The sequence below is a fragment of the Lampetra fluviatilis genome, chromosome 22 (assembly GCF_964198595.1).
Source record: "Lampetra fluviatilis chromosome 22, kcLamFluv1.1, whole genome shotgun sequence".
NCBI classification, from domain to species: domain Eukaryota; kingdom Metazoa; phylum Chordata; class Hyperoartia; order Petromyzontiformes; family Petromyzontidae; genus Lampetra; species Lampetra fluviatilis.
In genome coordinates this window covers 10626725-10645922 of record NC_136296.1, presented here as the reverse complement: position 1 = coordinate 10645922, position 19198 = coordinate 10626725, and the positions used below count along the sequence as shown (strand labels likewise).

General features: G+C 48.3%; 1 protein-coding gene across 2 annotated transcripts in view; it reads left to right on the top strand.

Annotated features, from left to right (window-relative positions):
- LOC144938626 (transcription factor AP-2-alpha-like) overlaps window positions 1-19198 on the top strand; it is a 75052-nt gene that overhangs the window by 35625 nt on the left and 20229 nt on the right. Inside the window, exon 1 of one of the 2 annotated variants that reach the window (XM_078866612.1) lies at window positions 896-979. The exons of the other annotated variant lie outside the window; for it this stretch is intronic. Coding sequence (XP_078722738.1) covers window positions 932-979 — 48 coding nt within the window. The 5' untranslated portion in view covers window positions 896-931. Of the gene's footprint in view, window positions 1-895; window positions 980-19198 lie in introns of those variants that run through there. 2 annotated transcript variants of the gene reach the window in all.

Sequence of the window (19198 nt, the reverse complement as noted above, 5' to 3'; positions counted from 1 at the left end):
GGAGAGGGAGGGAGAGGGAGGGAGAGGGAGGGAGAGGGAGGGAGAGGGAGGGAGAGGGAGGGAGAGGGAGGGAGAGGGAGGGAGAGGGAGGGAGAGGGAGGGAGAGGGAGGGAGAGGGAGGGAGAGGGAGGGAGAGGGAGGGAGAGGGAGGGAGAGGGAGGGAGAGGGAGGGAGAGGGAGGGAGAGGGAGGGAGAGGGAGGGAGAGGGAGGGAGAGGGAGGGAGAGGGAGGGAGAGGGAGGGAGAGGGAGGGAGAGGGAGGGAGAGGGAGGGAGAGGGAGGGAGAGGGAGGGAGAGGGAGGGAGAGGGAGGGAGAGGGAGGGAGAGGGAGGGAGAGGGAGGGAGAGGGAGGGAGAGGGAGGGAGAGGGAGGGAGAGGGAGGGAGAGGGAGGGAGAGGGAGGGAGAGGGAGGGAGAGGGAGGGAGAGGGAGGGAGAGGGAGGGAGAGGGAGGGAGAGGGAGGGAGAGGGAGGGAGAGGGAGGGAGAGGGAGGGAGAGGGAGGGAGAGGGAGGGAGAGGGAGGGAGAGGGAGGGAGAGGGAGGGAGAGGGAGGGAGAGGGAGGGAGAGGGAGAGGGAGGGAGAGGGAGGGAGAGTGTGTGGAGAGAGGGAGGGAGAGTAAAGGAGAGGGAGGGAGAGAGAGGGAAAGAGAAGAAGAGTTTGTGGGGAGAGGGAGAGAGGGTGGGGAGAGTGCGCGGGAGGGGTGGGCTGAGTGGGGGGGGGGAGCGGGGGGTGGGGTGAGCTGAGTGGGGGGGAGCGGGGGGAGGGGTGGGCTGAGTGGGGGGGGTGAGTGGGGGGGGGAGCGGGGGGAGGGGTGGGCTGAGTGGGGGGGTGAGTAGCCCAGGGGCGAACTTGAATATATCAGCGGCAGCTCGCAGGGAGAGTTGGGCACTCGCCGCGCCAGTGAGGACCAGGAGTCATACCCCGGAGTCGTCATGCTTCTGAAATTACAGGACAATGTCAAATACTCGCTGCTCTCCGACGTAAGTGTACGCGTGTGTGTGCTAGTTAGTATGTGTGAAGGTGTGTGTTGGTGTGCTAGTGTGTGTGTGTTGGTGCGTGTGTGCTAGTTAGTGCGTGTGTGTGTTTAATGTGTGTTAGTGTGTGTTGGTGTGTGTGAAGGTGTGTGTTGGTGTGCTAGTGTGTGTGTTAGCGTGTGTGTTAGTGCGTGTGCGAGTGTGTGTGTTAGTGTGTGTGTTAGTGCGTGTTGGTGTGTGTGTGCTAGTGTGTGTGTTAGTGTGTGTGTGTGCTAGTGTGTGTGTGTTTTAGTGTGTGTGTTTGATGTGTGTTAGTGTGTGTTGGTGTGTGTGAAGGTGTGTGTTGGTGTGCTAGTGTGTGTGTTAGCGTGTGTGTTAGTGCGTGTGCTAGTGTGTGTGTTAGTGTGTGTGTGTTAGTGTGTGTTGGTGTGTGTGTGCTAGTGTGTGTGTTTAATGTGTGTTAGTGTGTGTGCTAGTGTTAGTGTGTGTGTTTGTGTGTGTGTGCTAGTGTGTGTGTGTGCTAGTGTGTTGCTAGTGTGTGTGCTAGTGTGTGTGCTAGTTAGTGTGTGTTAGTGTGTGTGTGCTAGTGTGTGTTAGTGTGTGTGTGCTAGTGTGTGTGTGTGTTCATGTGTGTGTGCTAGTGTTTGTGTGTGTGTGCTAGTGTGTGTGTGTGCTAGTGTGTTGCTAGTGTGTGTGCTAGTGTGTGTGCTAGTTAGTGTGTGTGCTAGTGTGTATGCTAGTGTGTGTGTTAGTGTGTGTGCTAGTGTGTGTTAGTGTGTGTGTGCTAGTGTGTGTGTGTGTTCATGTGTGTGTGCTAGTGTGTGTGTGTGTGTTAGTGTGTGTGTGTTAGTGTGTGTGCTAGTGTGTGTGTGTTAATGTGTGTGTGTTAGTGTGTGTGCTAGTGTGTGTGTTAGTGTGTGTTAATGTGTGTTCTAGTGTGTGTGTTAGTGTGTGTGTGTGCTAGTGTGTGTACTAGTGTGTGTGTGTTAGTGTGTGTTAATGTGTGTTCTAGTGTGTGTGTTAGTGTGTGTGTGTTCGTGTGTGTGTGCTAGTGTGTGTGTTAGTGTGTGTGTTAGTGTGTGTGTTGGTGTATGTATTAGTGTGTGTGTGCGCGCGCGCGTGTGCTAGTGTGTGTGTTAGTGTGTGTGTTAGTGTGTATGCTAGTGTGTGTGCAAGTGTGTTCGTGTGTATGCTAGTGTGTGTGTTAGTGTGTGTGTATGTTAGTGTGTATGTTAGTGTGTGTGTTAGTGTGTGTGCTAGTGTGTGTGTTTAATGTGTGTGTTAGTGTGTGTTAGTGTGTATGTTAGTGTGTGTATGCTAGTGTGTGTATGCTAGTGTGTGTGTGCGATAGTGTGTGTGTGCTGGTGTGTGTGTAGTGCGGTGTGGGGAGCGGTGGTGTAGCGGTTAGCGCGCTGCACTACGAACCCGGAGACCTGGGTTCTATTCCCGCTCACGGCCAACACCGGTGACGATTATCTGAAACGGTCCTGGGCCTCCCCTAGGTCGACTCAGCCTCGAATGAGTACCTGGTTCGGTGTGTAAACATCGCCACTGGCCGGGCGTGGAGCTGATCACCCACTCCCTCGTGTGCCGTGCCGGCCTTCAGAGGTGCTCCCTAACAGCACTTGCCCCAACAGTCTGTTCCAGGCTATACGGGTGATCTTTGCCTTTGCGTCCGTATTGGCAATTCGTGTTGATCACGAGTTTTATGTTGCGTATATATATTAAGAACGCGCGATGATTTTAAAGTTTTGTTGTTTGTCGCTTAAGAGAGGGGGAAGAGGCCAGTCGCGCACAAGGGGAGCGATATAGCGAATAACGTCCCGGTCACAACCGAGCTTGTTGATGAGACCCAACAAAGTCGAACTCTTCGCCCGCTTGACACAAATGGGCCGGGAAGGCCGATAGGAGATACACACCGCGAGACGAGGCGTTTCGTTGTCACTCGGACATACGGGTAACGGAGTGTGGTGACGCTCGCTTGTTCAATGCATCGTATTGCATTTTAACTATCGTATATTCCGCGGTGCGTACAGCGTCTTTTTTCTATGCTTTGTCGCCAGAGGTATATTTATTTGTTGATAGGCATGCCTGTACAGCACATGGGTAGTAGGTATGTGAAGTCGGCACGTTCTTGAAGCGCGGCCTCTATTTTTGTATATAAATGCGCCCATTGATTCTGTGAAGGGTGTTGAGATGCCGTCTGCATCGAGACCCCTACATATGAATCCACGTTGCATTTGCATCGCATGGACTCCTCCAGGGAAGCATAGATTTACATGGGGGCCTACGGTGAAACAGGCTCTCCGCTCTATGTAAGATACATGCGCCCGCTGTGTGTGTTGTTGTTATGTACAGCGGTTTTGAAATTCGCCTTTGAACACACGAAGGTTAAGATTGCTTTACATCGTGTTTGCCGTGGAACTTAAAGCTGACGCGCGCTTGTGAGCGCACACGCGAATGGTGCGTTCGTACACGCAGACAAAGATCCCCCATACAACTTTAAGGAGCTGTCGGGGCGAGTGCTGTTGACGAGCCACCTATGAAGGACCGGTCCGGAACACGACCAGCACCACGCCTGGCCGCCTTTGTCTCCCTCGTGGCGATGTTTCCACACACACACACGCGCACCGGACCAAGTTACTAATTTCAGGCTGAGTCGACCTAGCGGAGGCCCAGGACCCGGTTCAAACATTTCGCCACTGTTATTGATCGTGAGTGGGAATTGAACTAGAGGGGGGCGTTCGTGGTGCAGTGCGCTAAGCGCTCGACACTGCATTGGCACATCGCACGCACACGCACCACATTCTATATATTCTTTGAATTCCTGCAGTCACGAAAGCTTTAAGTCAACATTCTATATAGTACACGCGGTGTAGAAAATTAGTAAAAAATGTACGTGATATGTTTGGTCGATAAATGTTACCATAATTAAATACCTAATGTACGTGCGATGTATTATGGGTACACGTGCGTGTGCTCTGATAATGTAATGCGTAAGTTAATGTCAGCGTCTTCTGTAATTATATCTGTAATATATAATGTAACTCCAAAATAATGTAACCCATAAGACAAAAAATACGCGTGGGTTAAATTACACAAAACGTTGCTCTATGGGCCAAACGGCATTAACCGCATTCCATGCATACACGGTCATCATTTGCTAAATAGCCCGCGGATCGCAATGTGACATTAGTGGCAAGACTGCATCAAGCGTGGTGGAGCGGTGGCGCAGCGGTGAGGGCACTGCGCACTGTGAACCCCGGTTGATCCCGAGTTCGATTCCCATGCACGCGAGTGATAACTGAACTGGTCGTGCACTGACCATAGTGGTGAAGTATGATCAAATGAAAAAAAAACCCGAAGCTACTTTTTATTTATTTGAGCAGTTAAGGCTCACTGAGCCATTAGCTCCTTCTCAGAAGCGATCTGGCCACGAAAGTGGCTTATAATCATGTGGTCTTAGTCTCAAATGAGTATCTGGTGCGGTGTGTAGTAAACATCGCCGCTCGGGAGACAAAGGCGGCCGGGCGTGGTGTTGGCCACCCACCCCCTCGTGTGCCGTGCCGGCCTTCATAGGTTTTGCTACACGCTAACAGCACTTGCCCCAACAGTCTGTTAAGGCTACACTCGGGATCTTTGTCATCGGCTTTGTTATGCGCCACATATAAAGTTTTAATCATCATCATCATCATCACTATTCTATACACTGCTGGATTGATCCCTACTCAGACCGTCAAAGTCCACCGGTTAAGTAAAAATGCAATGAGCAGCACATTCACTCGATATTGTTCTTGGAGTAAGGCATTTGTCTGTCTAAATAGTGTGTGTGTATATGTATAGTGTGTGTATGTATGTGTAGGTATAGTGTGTATATATATAGCGTGTGTGTATGTGTAGGTATAGTGTGTGTATATGTATAGCGTGTGTGTATATATAGCGTGTGTGTATGTGTAGGTATAGTGTGTGTGTATGTATAGCGTGTGTGTATAGTGTGTGTATGTGTATATGTATAGTGTGTGTGTATGTGTAGGTATAGTGTGTGTGTATGTATAGCGTGTGTATATATGTATCGTGGGGAGTGGTAGTGTAGCGGTTCGGGCGCCGCGCTACGAACCTGGCGAACCGAGTTCGATTCCCAACCACGGATAAGATAATTGACGATTATTTGAACCTTGCCTGGGTCTCCCCATAGATCGACAACAGCCTCGAGTTACTACATTTTGCGGTGTGTAAACATCGCCTTCATAACAGCACTTACGCAAGAGAGGCTATTACAATGTGTCCATTACTAACTTTGAATGGTATGCATTGCAATTATATATACAGTGTATGTATACATCATATATAGCATATGGTTGTGTATGCGTAAATATTAACGGATCTGCGTTGTGGGTTTTTGTCATGTACTATGCATATACATGGATTTTAGGACCGTGCTTTTGAATGAATGTGTGGAATATAATCCCCCCTAAAGCGATAACTTTTCTCGACAAACTTTTACCAACTCGTATACCCAACTGAATGCGTTGAAATTCAACCGCAATGCGCGCGTGTAATTTAAAACTCGGATAAACGACGACGACGACAACAACAAAAACAATTAACTCAGAATAAAATAGGGCCATTAACAACAACATCCTGTTTCCATTAACCATTACGCGTGGTGGAGCGGTGGCGCAACGGTGAGCGCGCAACCGCGCGAGACGAGTTCGATGCCCGTGGCTACGGCTGGCACGACTGGCGATCGATAATTATCATCCGAAGCACCTTGCGTGAGCTGTGGTTCCACGTCAATTTTCGCGAACGACTACGGCGCGATAGGCAAGAGAACTCTCACTCAGCAGGGCAGGGCAGGGCACGGCCAATTCGCACATTTTATATTTATGATTCCAGTATTATCATTATAATATGCGTTTTAACATACTCTAATTGCGTTTTTTTGCTAATTGATCTATGCGCATGCATTTCAACACAAGGTGCGGTGGTGGTGATGGTGCCTTTGATCAGAGATACCGAATTCACATTCACGTGGTATACACAGTACCTACATTTGCTAACCACGGCAAAGCTACAATTAATAGAGAATAAAGTAACTGTCATTATCGTTAATGTTATCATCAGTCAATTATGGTTTAAACTAAAACTAAACTATTTTTATATTGTATCAGGCAAGGCCCACTGAGCTATGCACCTCTTTCAGAAGCGACTTGGCTATCACAAATGATAGCTCAACGAAGTGGCTTACCGCGTGGACATTCAAAGCAGCCAAATGCCCGAAGCGCGTGTCGGTTCTCATTGTGGAAAGACAAACCGGAGAACACGGAGAGGACAGACACCGCAAACTACAAATATACAACAGGCGTCAGGGTTGGGATCAATACTCACGACCTCCTGTATACCAGGCGAGGTAGTTAACATCTCGATTTAAAGCTTTCGTGACTGCAGGGATTCATCTTATTGGTTCTTTCGGTAAAGTCACGTAGAATGGAAATAATAAAATAATAAAAATAAAACATAATAAAATAATTCTCACGACGTTTCGGCCACAACGCAAGCAGCCGTCCTCAGGTGAAGAACAGGGATGTCGAGAAGACCGAGTCTGAATGAGATTCATTCGTCGTGAGAATTATTTTATTATGTTTTATTTTTAGTATTTTATTATTTCCATTCTACGTGACTTTACCGAAAGAACCAAGAAGATAGTTAACATCTCCTAGCCACCGTGGCGCCCATGCTCGGTCCGCTGCTTCCTGGATGTCTCCTCCCCGCCGAGCCATCTCACGATCTCTCTCTCTCTCTCGATGCACCATCGACGAGTCACGCACGAGCGTGGTATCTCTGCACAGCGACTTCTTGATGATGGATAATATAATGATCCATATCATCCATCCGCACGTGGCAACTTAATTGCGGCTATTTTTCACGACACGTGGGTTTGCTTGCGTGCGCTACTACTACTACTCCTACTACACGCACACATCGTACCGCAGATACACGCGTGTTCACGTAATTGATATGCACACTCGAGAAACGTATCAAGTATAACGTAATGATAGTGAATATTGGAATGGCAGATTATGGAATAGCAAATGCGTTCGAGAGGTTGTCCGCCAGATGATTATGATGACGATGATCAATATTTGGGCGATGAAGGTCAGTTCGTGATCGGAGGATCGTGCTGGGTGGAAGTTCTGCGGGATTGAAGAGGCAGGCCTTCATCCAGCAGTAGATAATCTCGCCATGGCTGATGTCACTTCACTGTTGGATGAGTGTTCCTCCGGTTTGCGACGTGGCCTGTAGATTGATCGGACGTACTTAACCATAGCAGGCCGACTGTAATTGGTTCGTCGAGTTTTACTGGATGTATACGAATTTAAATTGATAATGTTCAGCAAAGAAAACCCTGCGTCGTGATGGCCGTTGACGCAGTTCAAGATGACGTTTCTAGCAATGATCCTCATTCAGTTGTGCTAGTTTAGCTCGCTAAATGTATAGTTTGAATACTGTTGCTGTTGTAGTATATTTACCAAATGGTTATATATATATATATTTTTTTCCGTGTGTGTGACAACAACTAATCAAGCATATACTGGATACCGGGAGAATGTGAACTGATAATTACTCTGAAGTTGTGGAAGGGTGAGAAGGACGAGATATACGTACATACACATCGATAAATATCCATTAAAAATGCATCTATTGGGGATAATATTTGTCGTGAAAGCCGACGTGTCAAACTGATCTATATAAATGTCTACATTGGGATGCTAAATATATATTAGAGTATGCTCCACCAAGTTTCGCACGACACACTTAAAGAAAAAAAATATCTATCGATCGGTGAAGCAGGTAATTTGCCTCCGTTGCAGTGCGATACTGAATTGACAAGGATGTGCGCAAAGACTGCGATCCAAACACACAAAGATCGCTCGCATCCCCCCGTGTAGCCTTCAGCAGACTGTTGGGGCAAGTTCAGTTAGCTAGCTCACGGAACGAGAGGGTGGTGTGGTCGGAACCACGCCCGGCTGCCTTTGTCACCCCAATGCTGATGTTTACTACACAGCGCACAGGATACTCATTCAAGGCTGAGTCGACCTAGGGGAGGCTCAAGATCGGTTCAAATAATCGTCAGCGGTGTTGGCCGTGAGCGAGAATCGAACTCGGGTCGCCGGGTTCGTAGCGCAGCGCGCTAGCAGCTACACTACCGCTCCCCACTACAGACACGCAGACACACACGAGACAAAGACACACACACGCAGAGACATACACACATACAGAGACACAAACACACACACAGAGACACACACGCAGAGACACACACGCAGAGACACACACACACACGCAGAGACACACACACGCAGAGACACACACACACGCAGACACACACACACACACACGCAGAGACACACAAACACGCAGAGACACACACACGCAGAGACACACAAACACGCAGACACACACACGCAGAGACACACACACACGCAGAGACACGCACACACACACAGACACACACACACACACGTAGAGACACACACACGCAGAGACACGCACACACACGCAGAGACACACACACACGCAGAGACACGCAGAGACACACACACACACGCAGAGACACACACGCAGACACACACACACACACGCAGAGACACACACGCAGAGACACACACGCAGACACACACACGCACACACACACGCAGAGACACACACACACACACACGCAGAGACACACACACACACGCAGACACACACACGCAGAGACACACACACGCAGACACACACACGCAGAGACACACACGCGGACACACACACACGCAGAGTCACACACACACGCAGAGTCACACACACACACGCAGAGACACACACACACGCAGAGACAGACACACACACGCAGACACACACACACGCAGACACACACACGCAGACACACACACACACGCAGACACACACACGCAGAGACACACACGCGGAGACACACAAACACGCACGTAAATACACACACGCAGAGACACACACACGCAGACTCACCCACACACACAGAGACACACACGCACGCAGAGACACACACACACACACACGCAGAGACACACACACGCACGCAGAGACACACACACGCAGAGACACACACGCAGAGACACACACACACACGCATAGACACACACGCAGAGACGGACACACACGCAGAGACACACACACACACACGCAGAGACACACACGCAGAGACGGACACACACGCAGAGACACACACACACACACACGCAGAGACACACACAGCCACAAGAATGTCGCAATCCACTGGTGCGCCGTAGCGCGTTGAGCAGCGCACGAGGTCGCGCTCCAAGCCCGTGGCACGGGGCGACTCCATCGCGTTCTGTGGCACGAACGGCAACGCTCCCTCACCTCGGCCATCGTTCGTGCGCTCTCATTGCCGCACCTCTCTGTGTGTCTCTCTGTGTGTGTGTCTCTCTCTGTGTCTCTCTGTGTGTGTGTCTCTCTCTGTGTCTCTCTCTGTGTGTCTCTCTCTATGTCTCTCTCTCTGTGTCTCTCTCTGTGTGTCTCTCTCTGTGTGTCTCTCTCTGTGTCTCTCTCTTTGTCTCTCTCTCTCTGTGTCTCTCTCTCTCTCTCTGTGTGTCTCTGTGTGTCTCTCTCTGTGTGTCTCTCTCTGTGTGTCTCCTCGTCTATTTGTTTCGCTGTCTCCCTGCTTGTCTCCCTGTCTATCTCCCTGCGTATTTTACCTCTCTGCCTCTCGCTCTGTCTCTCTCTGTGTGTGTCTCTCTCTCTCTGTATCTCTCTCTGTGCGTGTCTCTCTCTGTATCTCTCTCTGTGTCTCTCTGTGCGTGTCTCTCTCTGTATCTCTCTCTCTGTGTCTCACTGTGTGTGTCTCTCTCTGTGTCTCTCTCTGTGTCTCTCTCTGTGTCTCTCTCTCTCTCTCTCTGTGTCTCTCTCTGTGTGTCTCTGTGTGTCTCTTTCTGTGTGTCTCATCGTCTATTTGTTTCGCTGTCTCCCTGTTTGTCTACCTGTACTTCTCGCTGTTGTTTTTGTTTACCTCCCTGCGTATGTTATATCTCTCTGCCTCTCTATCTCTTTCTCAACCTCTCTGTCTATTTCTCTCTCTGCCTGTCTCCCTGTCTCTCTGCCTCGATGTCTGCCTGTTTCTGTCTCCATGGTTTCGTGCCCCCGTCTGTCACCCACGGCAAATTGGCAACGGATACATTGTAATTCCCTCCAAATCGTCTATTTATCCGAAGTTCCAGTAACATTTTTTTTGAAGAACCTAGAAACGTATCAACCATCAGCGACATCTCTACCACATTTTTTATTCGTGATGTTTGTTGCTGGTCGCTTGGCGTTGTTTTAGGGCCTACGGGTTTTGTGTTCATCAATCGCGATGATTAGTTGAGTCGTATAAATCGAGTCTGAGATGAGGGCATGGAGCAGCTCGGACGCATGACGCGTCGCTGCGTCGCGTACATCTTGAGGTGGTTACTCAACAACACCAGCAACACCACCAACAACACCAACAACACCAACAACACCACCAACAACACCAACAAAATCACCACCAACAACACCAACAACACCAGCAAAATCACCACCAACAACACCAACAACACCAACAACACCACCAACAACACCACCAACAACACCAGCAAAATCACCACCAACAACACCAGCAAAATCACCACCAACAACACCACCAACAACACCACCAACAACACCAGCAAAATCACCACCAACAACACCAGCAAAATCACCACCAACACCACCACCAACAACACCACCAACAACACCAGCAAAATCACCACCAACAACACCAGCAAAATCACCACCAACAACACCACCACCAACACCACCACCAACAACACCACCAACAACACCAGCAAAATCACCACCAACAACACCAACAAAATCACCACCAACAACAACACCACCAAAAACACCACCAACAACACCAACAAAATCACCACCAACAACACCAACAAAATCACCACCAACAACACCACCACCAACACCACCAACAACACCACCAACAACACCACCAACAACAACACCACCACCAACAACACCACCAACAACACCACCACCAACAACAACACCACCAACAACACCGACAACACCAAAAGCAAAGCTCCCCCATATAGCCTTTAATATACTTTTGGGGCAAGTGCTAGTAGTGAGCAGCCTATAAAGGCCGGCACGGCACACGAGGGGGTGCGGGGGCCATCACCGCGCCCTACCGCCTTTGTCTCCCCAGCGGCGATGTCGAGAACACACCACCGCACCAGGTACTCATTTGACGCTGAGTCGACCGAGGGGAGGCCCCAGAACCGGTGTCAGATAATCGTCGCTGGGTGTTGGTGGGCGTGAACGGGAATCGAACTCGGGTCCCCTGGTTCGTAGCGCGGCGCGCTAGCCGCTTACGCTAAGCGCTCACCCGGGACACGTGCGGGAGTGGTGATCCGGCCACACCATTCCCTCTCGACGGTGTGTTTTGTTCCGGCCTGCACGTGCCGCTCACTAACAGCACTTGTCCCAGCAGTCTGTGTGGGCTACGCGGGGGGCACCTTTGTCTTGGTGTTTGTAGCGGTTATCGACACTGGGCGCAGCGTTGGTGAGATGTTAACTACCTCGCCTGGTATGCAGGAGGTTCGTGGGTTCGATCTCGATCCTGACGCCTGCTGCTGCTGTATATCTGGAGTTTGCGTGTTCTCTCTCTCTCTCTCCCCGTGGTCGCGTGGATTCTTCTCTGGGTCCACCGTGTTTTCCCTCCGCATTTACAATGAACGTCACGCGTTTAGAATGTTTGTCTGCGATAAATGTCCACGTGATGAGCCACTTCTTTGAGCGATCATTTGTGGACAGGCCACTTCTGAAAAGACAAATGTAGCTCAGTGGGCCTTTTATGGTAAATTAAAAAAAGAATTGTTTAGTTTAAGATGACGATCCAAGTTCCATATATGGCCACGATTAACACGCTGATTATACTATACGTGCATGCGAACCGGTCCCCAGGCCTCCCTTAGGTCTACTTAGCCCTAAACATCAAAAGAGTACTGGACACATTGATAGACCGGTAGTTAGATTGGTAGTTAGATTGATAGATCGATAGTAAGACTGTTGGATAGATTGACAGATAGATTGGTAGTTAATTTAAAACATTGATTAATGGTTAGATCGTTAGTTAGAGTGATACATTGGAAACCAGACTGACAGTTATATTAATATACTGATATTGATAATTATATTGATAGTTAGACTGATAGATTGATAGTTAGACTGATAGATTGATAGTTAGACTGATAATTATATTGATAGTTAGACTAATAGATTGCTAGTTAGATTTATAATTAGATTGATAGTTTTACTGATAATTAGATTGATAGTTAGACTGATAGATTGATACTTAGACTGATAATTAGATTGATAGACCGATATATTGATAGTTAGACTGATAATTAGATTGATAGACTGATAGATTAACAGTTAGACTGATAATTAGATTGCTAGTTAGATTGATAGATTGACGGTTAGACTGATATTTAAGCACGGAACTTATTTATGTTAATTGAATTTCACCAATACTCGCTCGACTTGCAAGCTAATCCGCGGAAGTTCATCTCAACTCGTTTTATTGAAATGTCCGTTACACATTCACAAGCGAGCACCCACTGCGCAGATTTCTTTTTTTTTTTAAACCCCTATCAGCGCAGACATCGGCGATACACAGACAAACAACGCGAGGTTATGGCACTCCAGGTAACCGGGAGGGGATGTCGACCGCCTCTTCGATTGGCCTTCAAGCGTACACACGCCACAAGAATTGCCGAGTTCACCGATGGTACGGGTCGTATATTGTTAGCAAGTGTGTCGCGTCCAACGGCACACCCCTGTTAACGACGACTCGCTTAACGACGGGCCTCCATAGAGCCCGATGTGTAGTGTGTAGTGTAGAGTAGTATATAGTATAGTAGTGTATAGTAGTGTATAGTAGTGTAGTGTATAGTAGTGTAGTATATAGTATAGTAGTGTATAGTAGTGTAGTGTATAGTGGTGAGGTATAAAGTGTAGTGTATAGTGTCGTGTATAGTAGTGTAATGTATAGTGTAGTGTATAGTGTAGTCTGTATGGTGTAGTGTATAGTGTAGTGTATAGTAGTGTAGTGTATAGTAGTGTAGTGTTGTAGTGTAGTGTATAGTAGTGTATAGTGGTGTAGTGTAAATTATGGTGTATAGTAGTGTAGCGTATAGTAGTGTAATGTATAGTGTAGTCTGTATGGTGTAGTGTATAGTAGTGTAGTGTTGTAGTATAGTGTATAGTGTATAGTAGTGTAGTGTATAGTGTATAGTAGTGTAGTGTATAGTAGTGTATAGTAGTGTATAGTAGTGTAGTGTATAGTAGTGTATAGTGTAGTGTATAGTAGTGTAGTGTATAGTGTAGTTTATAGTGTATAGTAGTGTAGTGTATAGTGTAGTATATAGTCGTGTGGTGCCTCCATAGAGCCCAATGTGTAGTGTATAGTATTGTAGTGTATAGTGTAGTATATAGTAGTGTATAGTGCATAGTAGTGTAGTGTATAGTGTAGTGTATAGTAGTGTATAGTGCATAGTAGTGTAGTGTATAGTGTAGTGTATAGTGTAGTGTATAGTGTAGTGTATAGTAGTGTATAGTGCATAGTATTGTAGTGTATAGTGTAGTGTATAGTGGAGTGTATAGTAGTGTAGTGCCTCCATAGAGCCCAATGTGTTCGCTTACCAACCGACCATTCCCCTGTTAACGACGGGCATTCTCGATACAGTTAATATTAATTAATGCATTGATTCACCACGTTTCTTTTAATAGTATGTGTTTGTAATGTTGTTCGTATCTCTACGTTTCAATATCATAAAGTACGTTATTTTGGGGGAAAAGCGGATAACTTTCAATGCTATCGGAACGAATTAGGCCTTTGAACGCGTATTTTCTCTACTCGCTTAACGACCAAATCACTGAACGACCGGTTTTGTGGATAACCAATGACCGCCGTTAAGAAGAGGAGTTCTCCTGTACAACGTAGAGGCATGTGCGACTATCGGCTGAGCTTGCCTTGCGAGTGAAAACGATCAGCCTCTCACCGTTCTTTTGGGGGGAATCACGCTTCAGAAAAGGAACCTCATGGCGGGACCACGGGGTTCCCCCCATTATCCCCCCGGCTCTCTCGCGTGAACTGCGTTGCGACGTCATTCTATGTCTGTTGAAGGCGAACGACACGGCGATCTGTCCCTCTCGACGAGCTCTACACGATGCGCTGATCAAAGTTTTGTTTCTTCTGCGCGTTCGTCCTCGCCGCTGCGCTTGGACACGACACGACAACGGAACGATCCGATGTGCGCGGTGGGACGGAGTCGCCAGGAATGAATGAATTAATTACGATTTTGACGACCCGTTTAATGTTAAGTTTCTAACGGTCACGCACTCACGATCGTTTGGCGTGTATACAGGAGTATGTCAGAATATTTATGTACGCTGGTGGAATCCGATGAGCTGTAAAGTTATTTTTCACAAGCGTTCAGTAGGGGCTGGTCAGAACGTTACAACAACAGGCAGTGCAAAAACGCGACAGGAGTGCAAAGTATAGGTAAGGTAGGGAAATCACTCAACAATGTCTACAACTAAAACTAAACTGATGTGTTTATCTCAGCAGGTAAAGCCCACCGAGCTACAAACTTCTTTTTCAGAAGCTACATGGCCCCAAATGATAGCTCAACGAAGTGGCTCATCATGTGAAAATGTAAGGCAGCAAACTAATTCTAGATTTGAAGCTTTCGTGACTGCAAGGATTCATACTCTTAGGTTTTATCGGTAAAGTCACGTAGGTAAAAAATAGTACTAAAATAAAATAATAATAAATTAAAATAACTCAATTAAATCACGACGTTTCGGAGGCAACACAAGTCTCCGTCTTCAGGTGGGAGCGTCACAGCCAGATTTACTGTATCAAGTGAAGAGAAATCTAGGAACCAAGATCTTAAATACTGGTTAACCAGTACATTTGGCTGTGACGGTCCCACCTGAAGACGGAGACTTGCGTTGCCTCCGAAACGTCGTGATTTAATCTAGTTATTTTCATTTATTAGTATTTTATTGTATTATTATTTTTTACCTACGTGACTTTACCGAAAAAACCTAAGAGCAGCAAAACTAATCTAAACAATATCGACGCATAAGTGTTTGTCTAAGTGATTGCACACTCGCATGTGAGAACAACTCATTTCGTTTATTTTTAAGTGTGCTATGAAGAAGGGTCGTGACTCAAAACGTCCCTTTGAAGACGTCCACGCGGTGTGTTGTTCTTGATCACGGGACGTGCTGAGTTTGATGTTTGTTGTTGGCCTTGACTCTGCTCGTGCACAGCAGCCAACGCAGCAGCATCGCCAACATAATTAGCTTCACGTCGCGTTCGTGCTATCACAATATTGCATCCAGGCTCGCATTAGCACATACTGCAATTTACAGCAAAGCACTTTTACGCGATCGTGATCACCACGCGGGATCTACCGCTCGATGAACGGCTTGCGGCAGTCGTCCCCCACGTGGCGCGTTGCCATCCTCCGACTCATATTCCGTCACCAGTCTCGTCCATCGCCACCACCATCATCGTGGTCGTCATCCCGTCTAGCCGTGATGCGTCCACCCACGGCCGTTCATAGGGGGGTGCGGGACCCGGGGCAACTCACGAAGCGTGTGGGTGCCCCCGATGCCTTCAAAATAAACCGGAACTATTACACCTGACACCGGCACGTCTAAGCGCGCCCCCCCCCCCAAAGCGCGGGGCCCGGGGCGGTCACCCCGATTCGGCCCGTACCCTAAGAACGGCTCCAACCATCCAACCCAAAACCCAAGCACACCGATGATGAGTCGAAGCGCAGCGCTTCACTCCGAGCGACTCAAATCGCCGTCACCGTTAGCCGCAGTGTGCTGCGTTTCACAGACAGTAATCGTCTGCTACGGTGGCTTTACCCGTCTCGTCAAGTCGATTCTATTCGTGTTGTTCACTCACGCGTGTGGGAGCCTTTTCGTGGCACAAACCTCGACTGAAAACTCATTTCTTGAGGACTGCTTTTGTGTGTGTTTAGTTTGTTGTCCTTCCCCCCCCCTCCCCCGCACCTCCGCTCAACGCGTTTGGCTACGTACGGCGCGAAAGAAGTTCAACACACACGCACGTAAATACTTTAACAATATGAGCACAACAGATAACAGAAAATCCTACAACTATGCATCATCACATTCGCAAATGATTGTAAATTATATTTGTGAAGCGTCGACGTCGGCAGGGACACCGTGGACTTTGCGACGATCGCTCTGTGTCTGACAACAACACAACCATCAGCAACAACATCATCATCATCAACAACAACAACATTCGCCACTAAGCGGCGGTGACGTCACCACGGCGCTTGCGCCAGGCCAGGTGCACTCCGAGGCCAGAGTGTCGAAGGCTCGCCGACAAGAACGACACTTGCGGGATGTTGTTTAACTGTGAAGCAGACGGCTGGTAGTAGTAGTTCACGAAAATAAATAAAGAGGTGGTGATGCGGGGGGGATTAAATACACCCGCACGCAGTATTGACCGGGGCTGCCTCGGGGTTCCAACCGCGCACCTCTCCCAACGTCGTTGACGCCCACGCGTTCCTTCGCTCGTTCACAGTTCGCTCCAATTAACGGCGTCACGACGCCAATCAACGCCGCCGCTCACTCGCAAGGCCTCGCCGCTCTTCGTTTGGGCATTCCGTTGAATCGCGCTGTGACCCTCTTATATCATGGTCGTCCTTATCGTTATAATCAATCGGCCATGGTCAATCGACTGCTGGAAGAAGACCCCAACCCTAAGCCACTGCCGCCACCGCTGCCAGCACCTGCCCACGAATTGATTCCATTTCATCGCTCCATCTCTCACGGCGTGCGCAAACCTGTCGGACGCGTTCCATTCTAATAATCATCATCATTATTGTTGTTGACGTTATTTGTTTACCGCCAGTCCGTTGTTAATCTCGACCGTTGGCCATCAAATCAAATCCCTTCTCGAGCCGTGGCGTGTCCTGCCCAAGCCGTACACCGCCTTCTTCGAAGCTCGACTCACGGCCTCATTCCGCCCCCCCCCCCCCCGCGTCTTCTCAAGCGCCGTGCGCTCTCGTCATCTGTCGAGGTCCGCGGGTGGCCACGCGTGCGATCCATCTATAGACACCCCACTCATTTTCTACAGTTCTCACGACCCCCTGCCCCACCTCCCCCCTCTATCTCTCTCGCCCCTTGCATCCTTCTCAGAACGTGGTTGACTTTCACGGCGTTGAACGATTTGAAAGTAACGCATTTGGAATTGGTGGGAGACTTTTTAGAGGCTTTGAAATGAAATCGTTTGGGGTTGTTCCCCCCCCCCTATCTTCCGTCCTATAATGTTACTATTTTAGCGGGGGGGGGGGACGGGGGGGTGTCTACAAATGGATCACCATGTGATGTAAAGTCAAGTCTGTGTATGGGGGTGTGTCTGTGTGGTGCGTTGTGGTGTCCAGTTCGCGCGCATTGTTCGCATACATCCACAAATTCGCCGAAAAAAACTTACGTGGCCTTAAAAGGCACACACACACACACATATATATAAATCATACGCGACGGTTCGGGCATTGAGCCCTTCTTCATTGCAGAGATAGGGCGACGTTTTTTTGCGGGGAATGTGCCTTCACGCATATTCATTTCATGTTGTCGTGTAATTTTGTTTCATTATCCTGCTTTTGCACCACTGCCGACGACATCCGCAACATCAGCAGAAATACCACAACGACAACAAACTAAAACTATTAATTATTTTATTTCAGCAGGTAAGGCCCACTGAGCTATTAGCTCCTTTTTCACGAAGCGACCTGGCCACAGTTGATAGCTCAAAGAAAGTGTCTGATAATCGCGTGGTCTCAGCCTCAAATCAGTACCTGGTTTGCGCTGTATACAACAATAAAAAACATCGCCACTAAGAAGACAAAGGCGGTCGGGCGTGGTGCTGACACCCCCCCCCCCCTCGTGTGCCACAGGCGCTACTCGCTAACAGCACTTGCCCCAACAGTCTGTGAAGGCTACACGGGGGACGGGGGATCTTTGCCTTTTCTTGTTGACGTCTCGCGCCGATGATCGCGTTGCGCGAGTGACGGGAGGTAAAATATCCAGCGGTGTTCTGGAAGGGAGAGACCGATGACATCTCTGAACAACACCGGCAGGGACACCGTGGACTTTGCGACGATCGCTCTGTGTTTGACAACAACACAACCACCACCAACAACAACAACAACATCATTAACAACAACAACAACATTCGTCACCAAGTGGCGGTGATGTCACCGCGTCGCCTGTGCCAGGCCAGGTGCACTTTGAGTGGTGACATCTGACACATTTACACACACACACACACAGACGCATTACAGTACTGTATATATATACAGCGTGAGGTCTATGTGCTTATAACTACATCAATACGATTTATTAGTTTTGATGTTACAATTTTAATTTCCCCAAACATTACGGAGTTTAAATCGTTTAACTCAGAGGTGCGGGCTGGATCAGCCTCGTAGCCAACATTGCTTAAAGTCTCACGCTAATTATAAACAATCACCAACCATCATTAAATGAAGATACATCTCAACATTCGTCAATACATACTGGCGCAAGAAAAAAATATATAGTAGGCGACGTTTCGGGAAATAGCCCTTCTTCATGGCACATGGCTCCGCATCATAGGCGAACCGATTAATTTGCCTCGAGTGGAGTGTGACGCTCAAGCCGATAAAAAGTAAAATGCCGTATTCATCATTGAGTTGTGGAAACATATACAAATCTATAATAATGTGCGGTAAACAGCGCACGTGCACGCGTGAAACTACAGGTAAAACAAACATTACGTCTATCTCGTAACAGCGCGATTCATGCTGGCAATTTGTTTTTAATTAATTGGCTTATTTCACTTCAGTTCATTTTCCGTCGACGATGCAGGCCAAACAGCCCATTTGGAGAGCTCACCCTAACTCCAGTGCAGTGTCACAACAACAAACAGGTCCACGGATGCTTGACAAGTCAACCAGTTGTATGGCAGCAGACTGGTTCCTAGCCACGGAAGCTCTCTCGCTTACTTCAGCATTTTGTCTTGCTGTGGTTGTTCCACCTGATGAAGATTGCTTGTGTTAGCGATCGAAACGTCGTGATTTG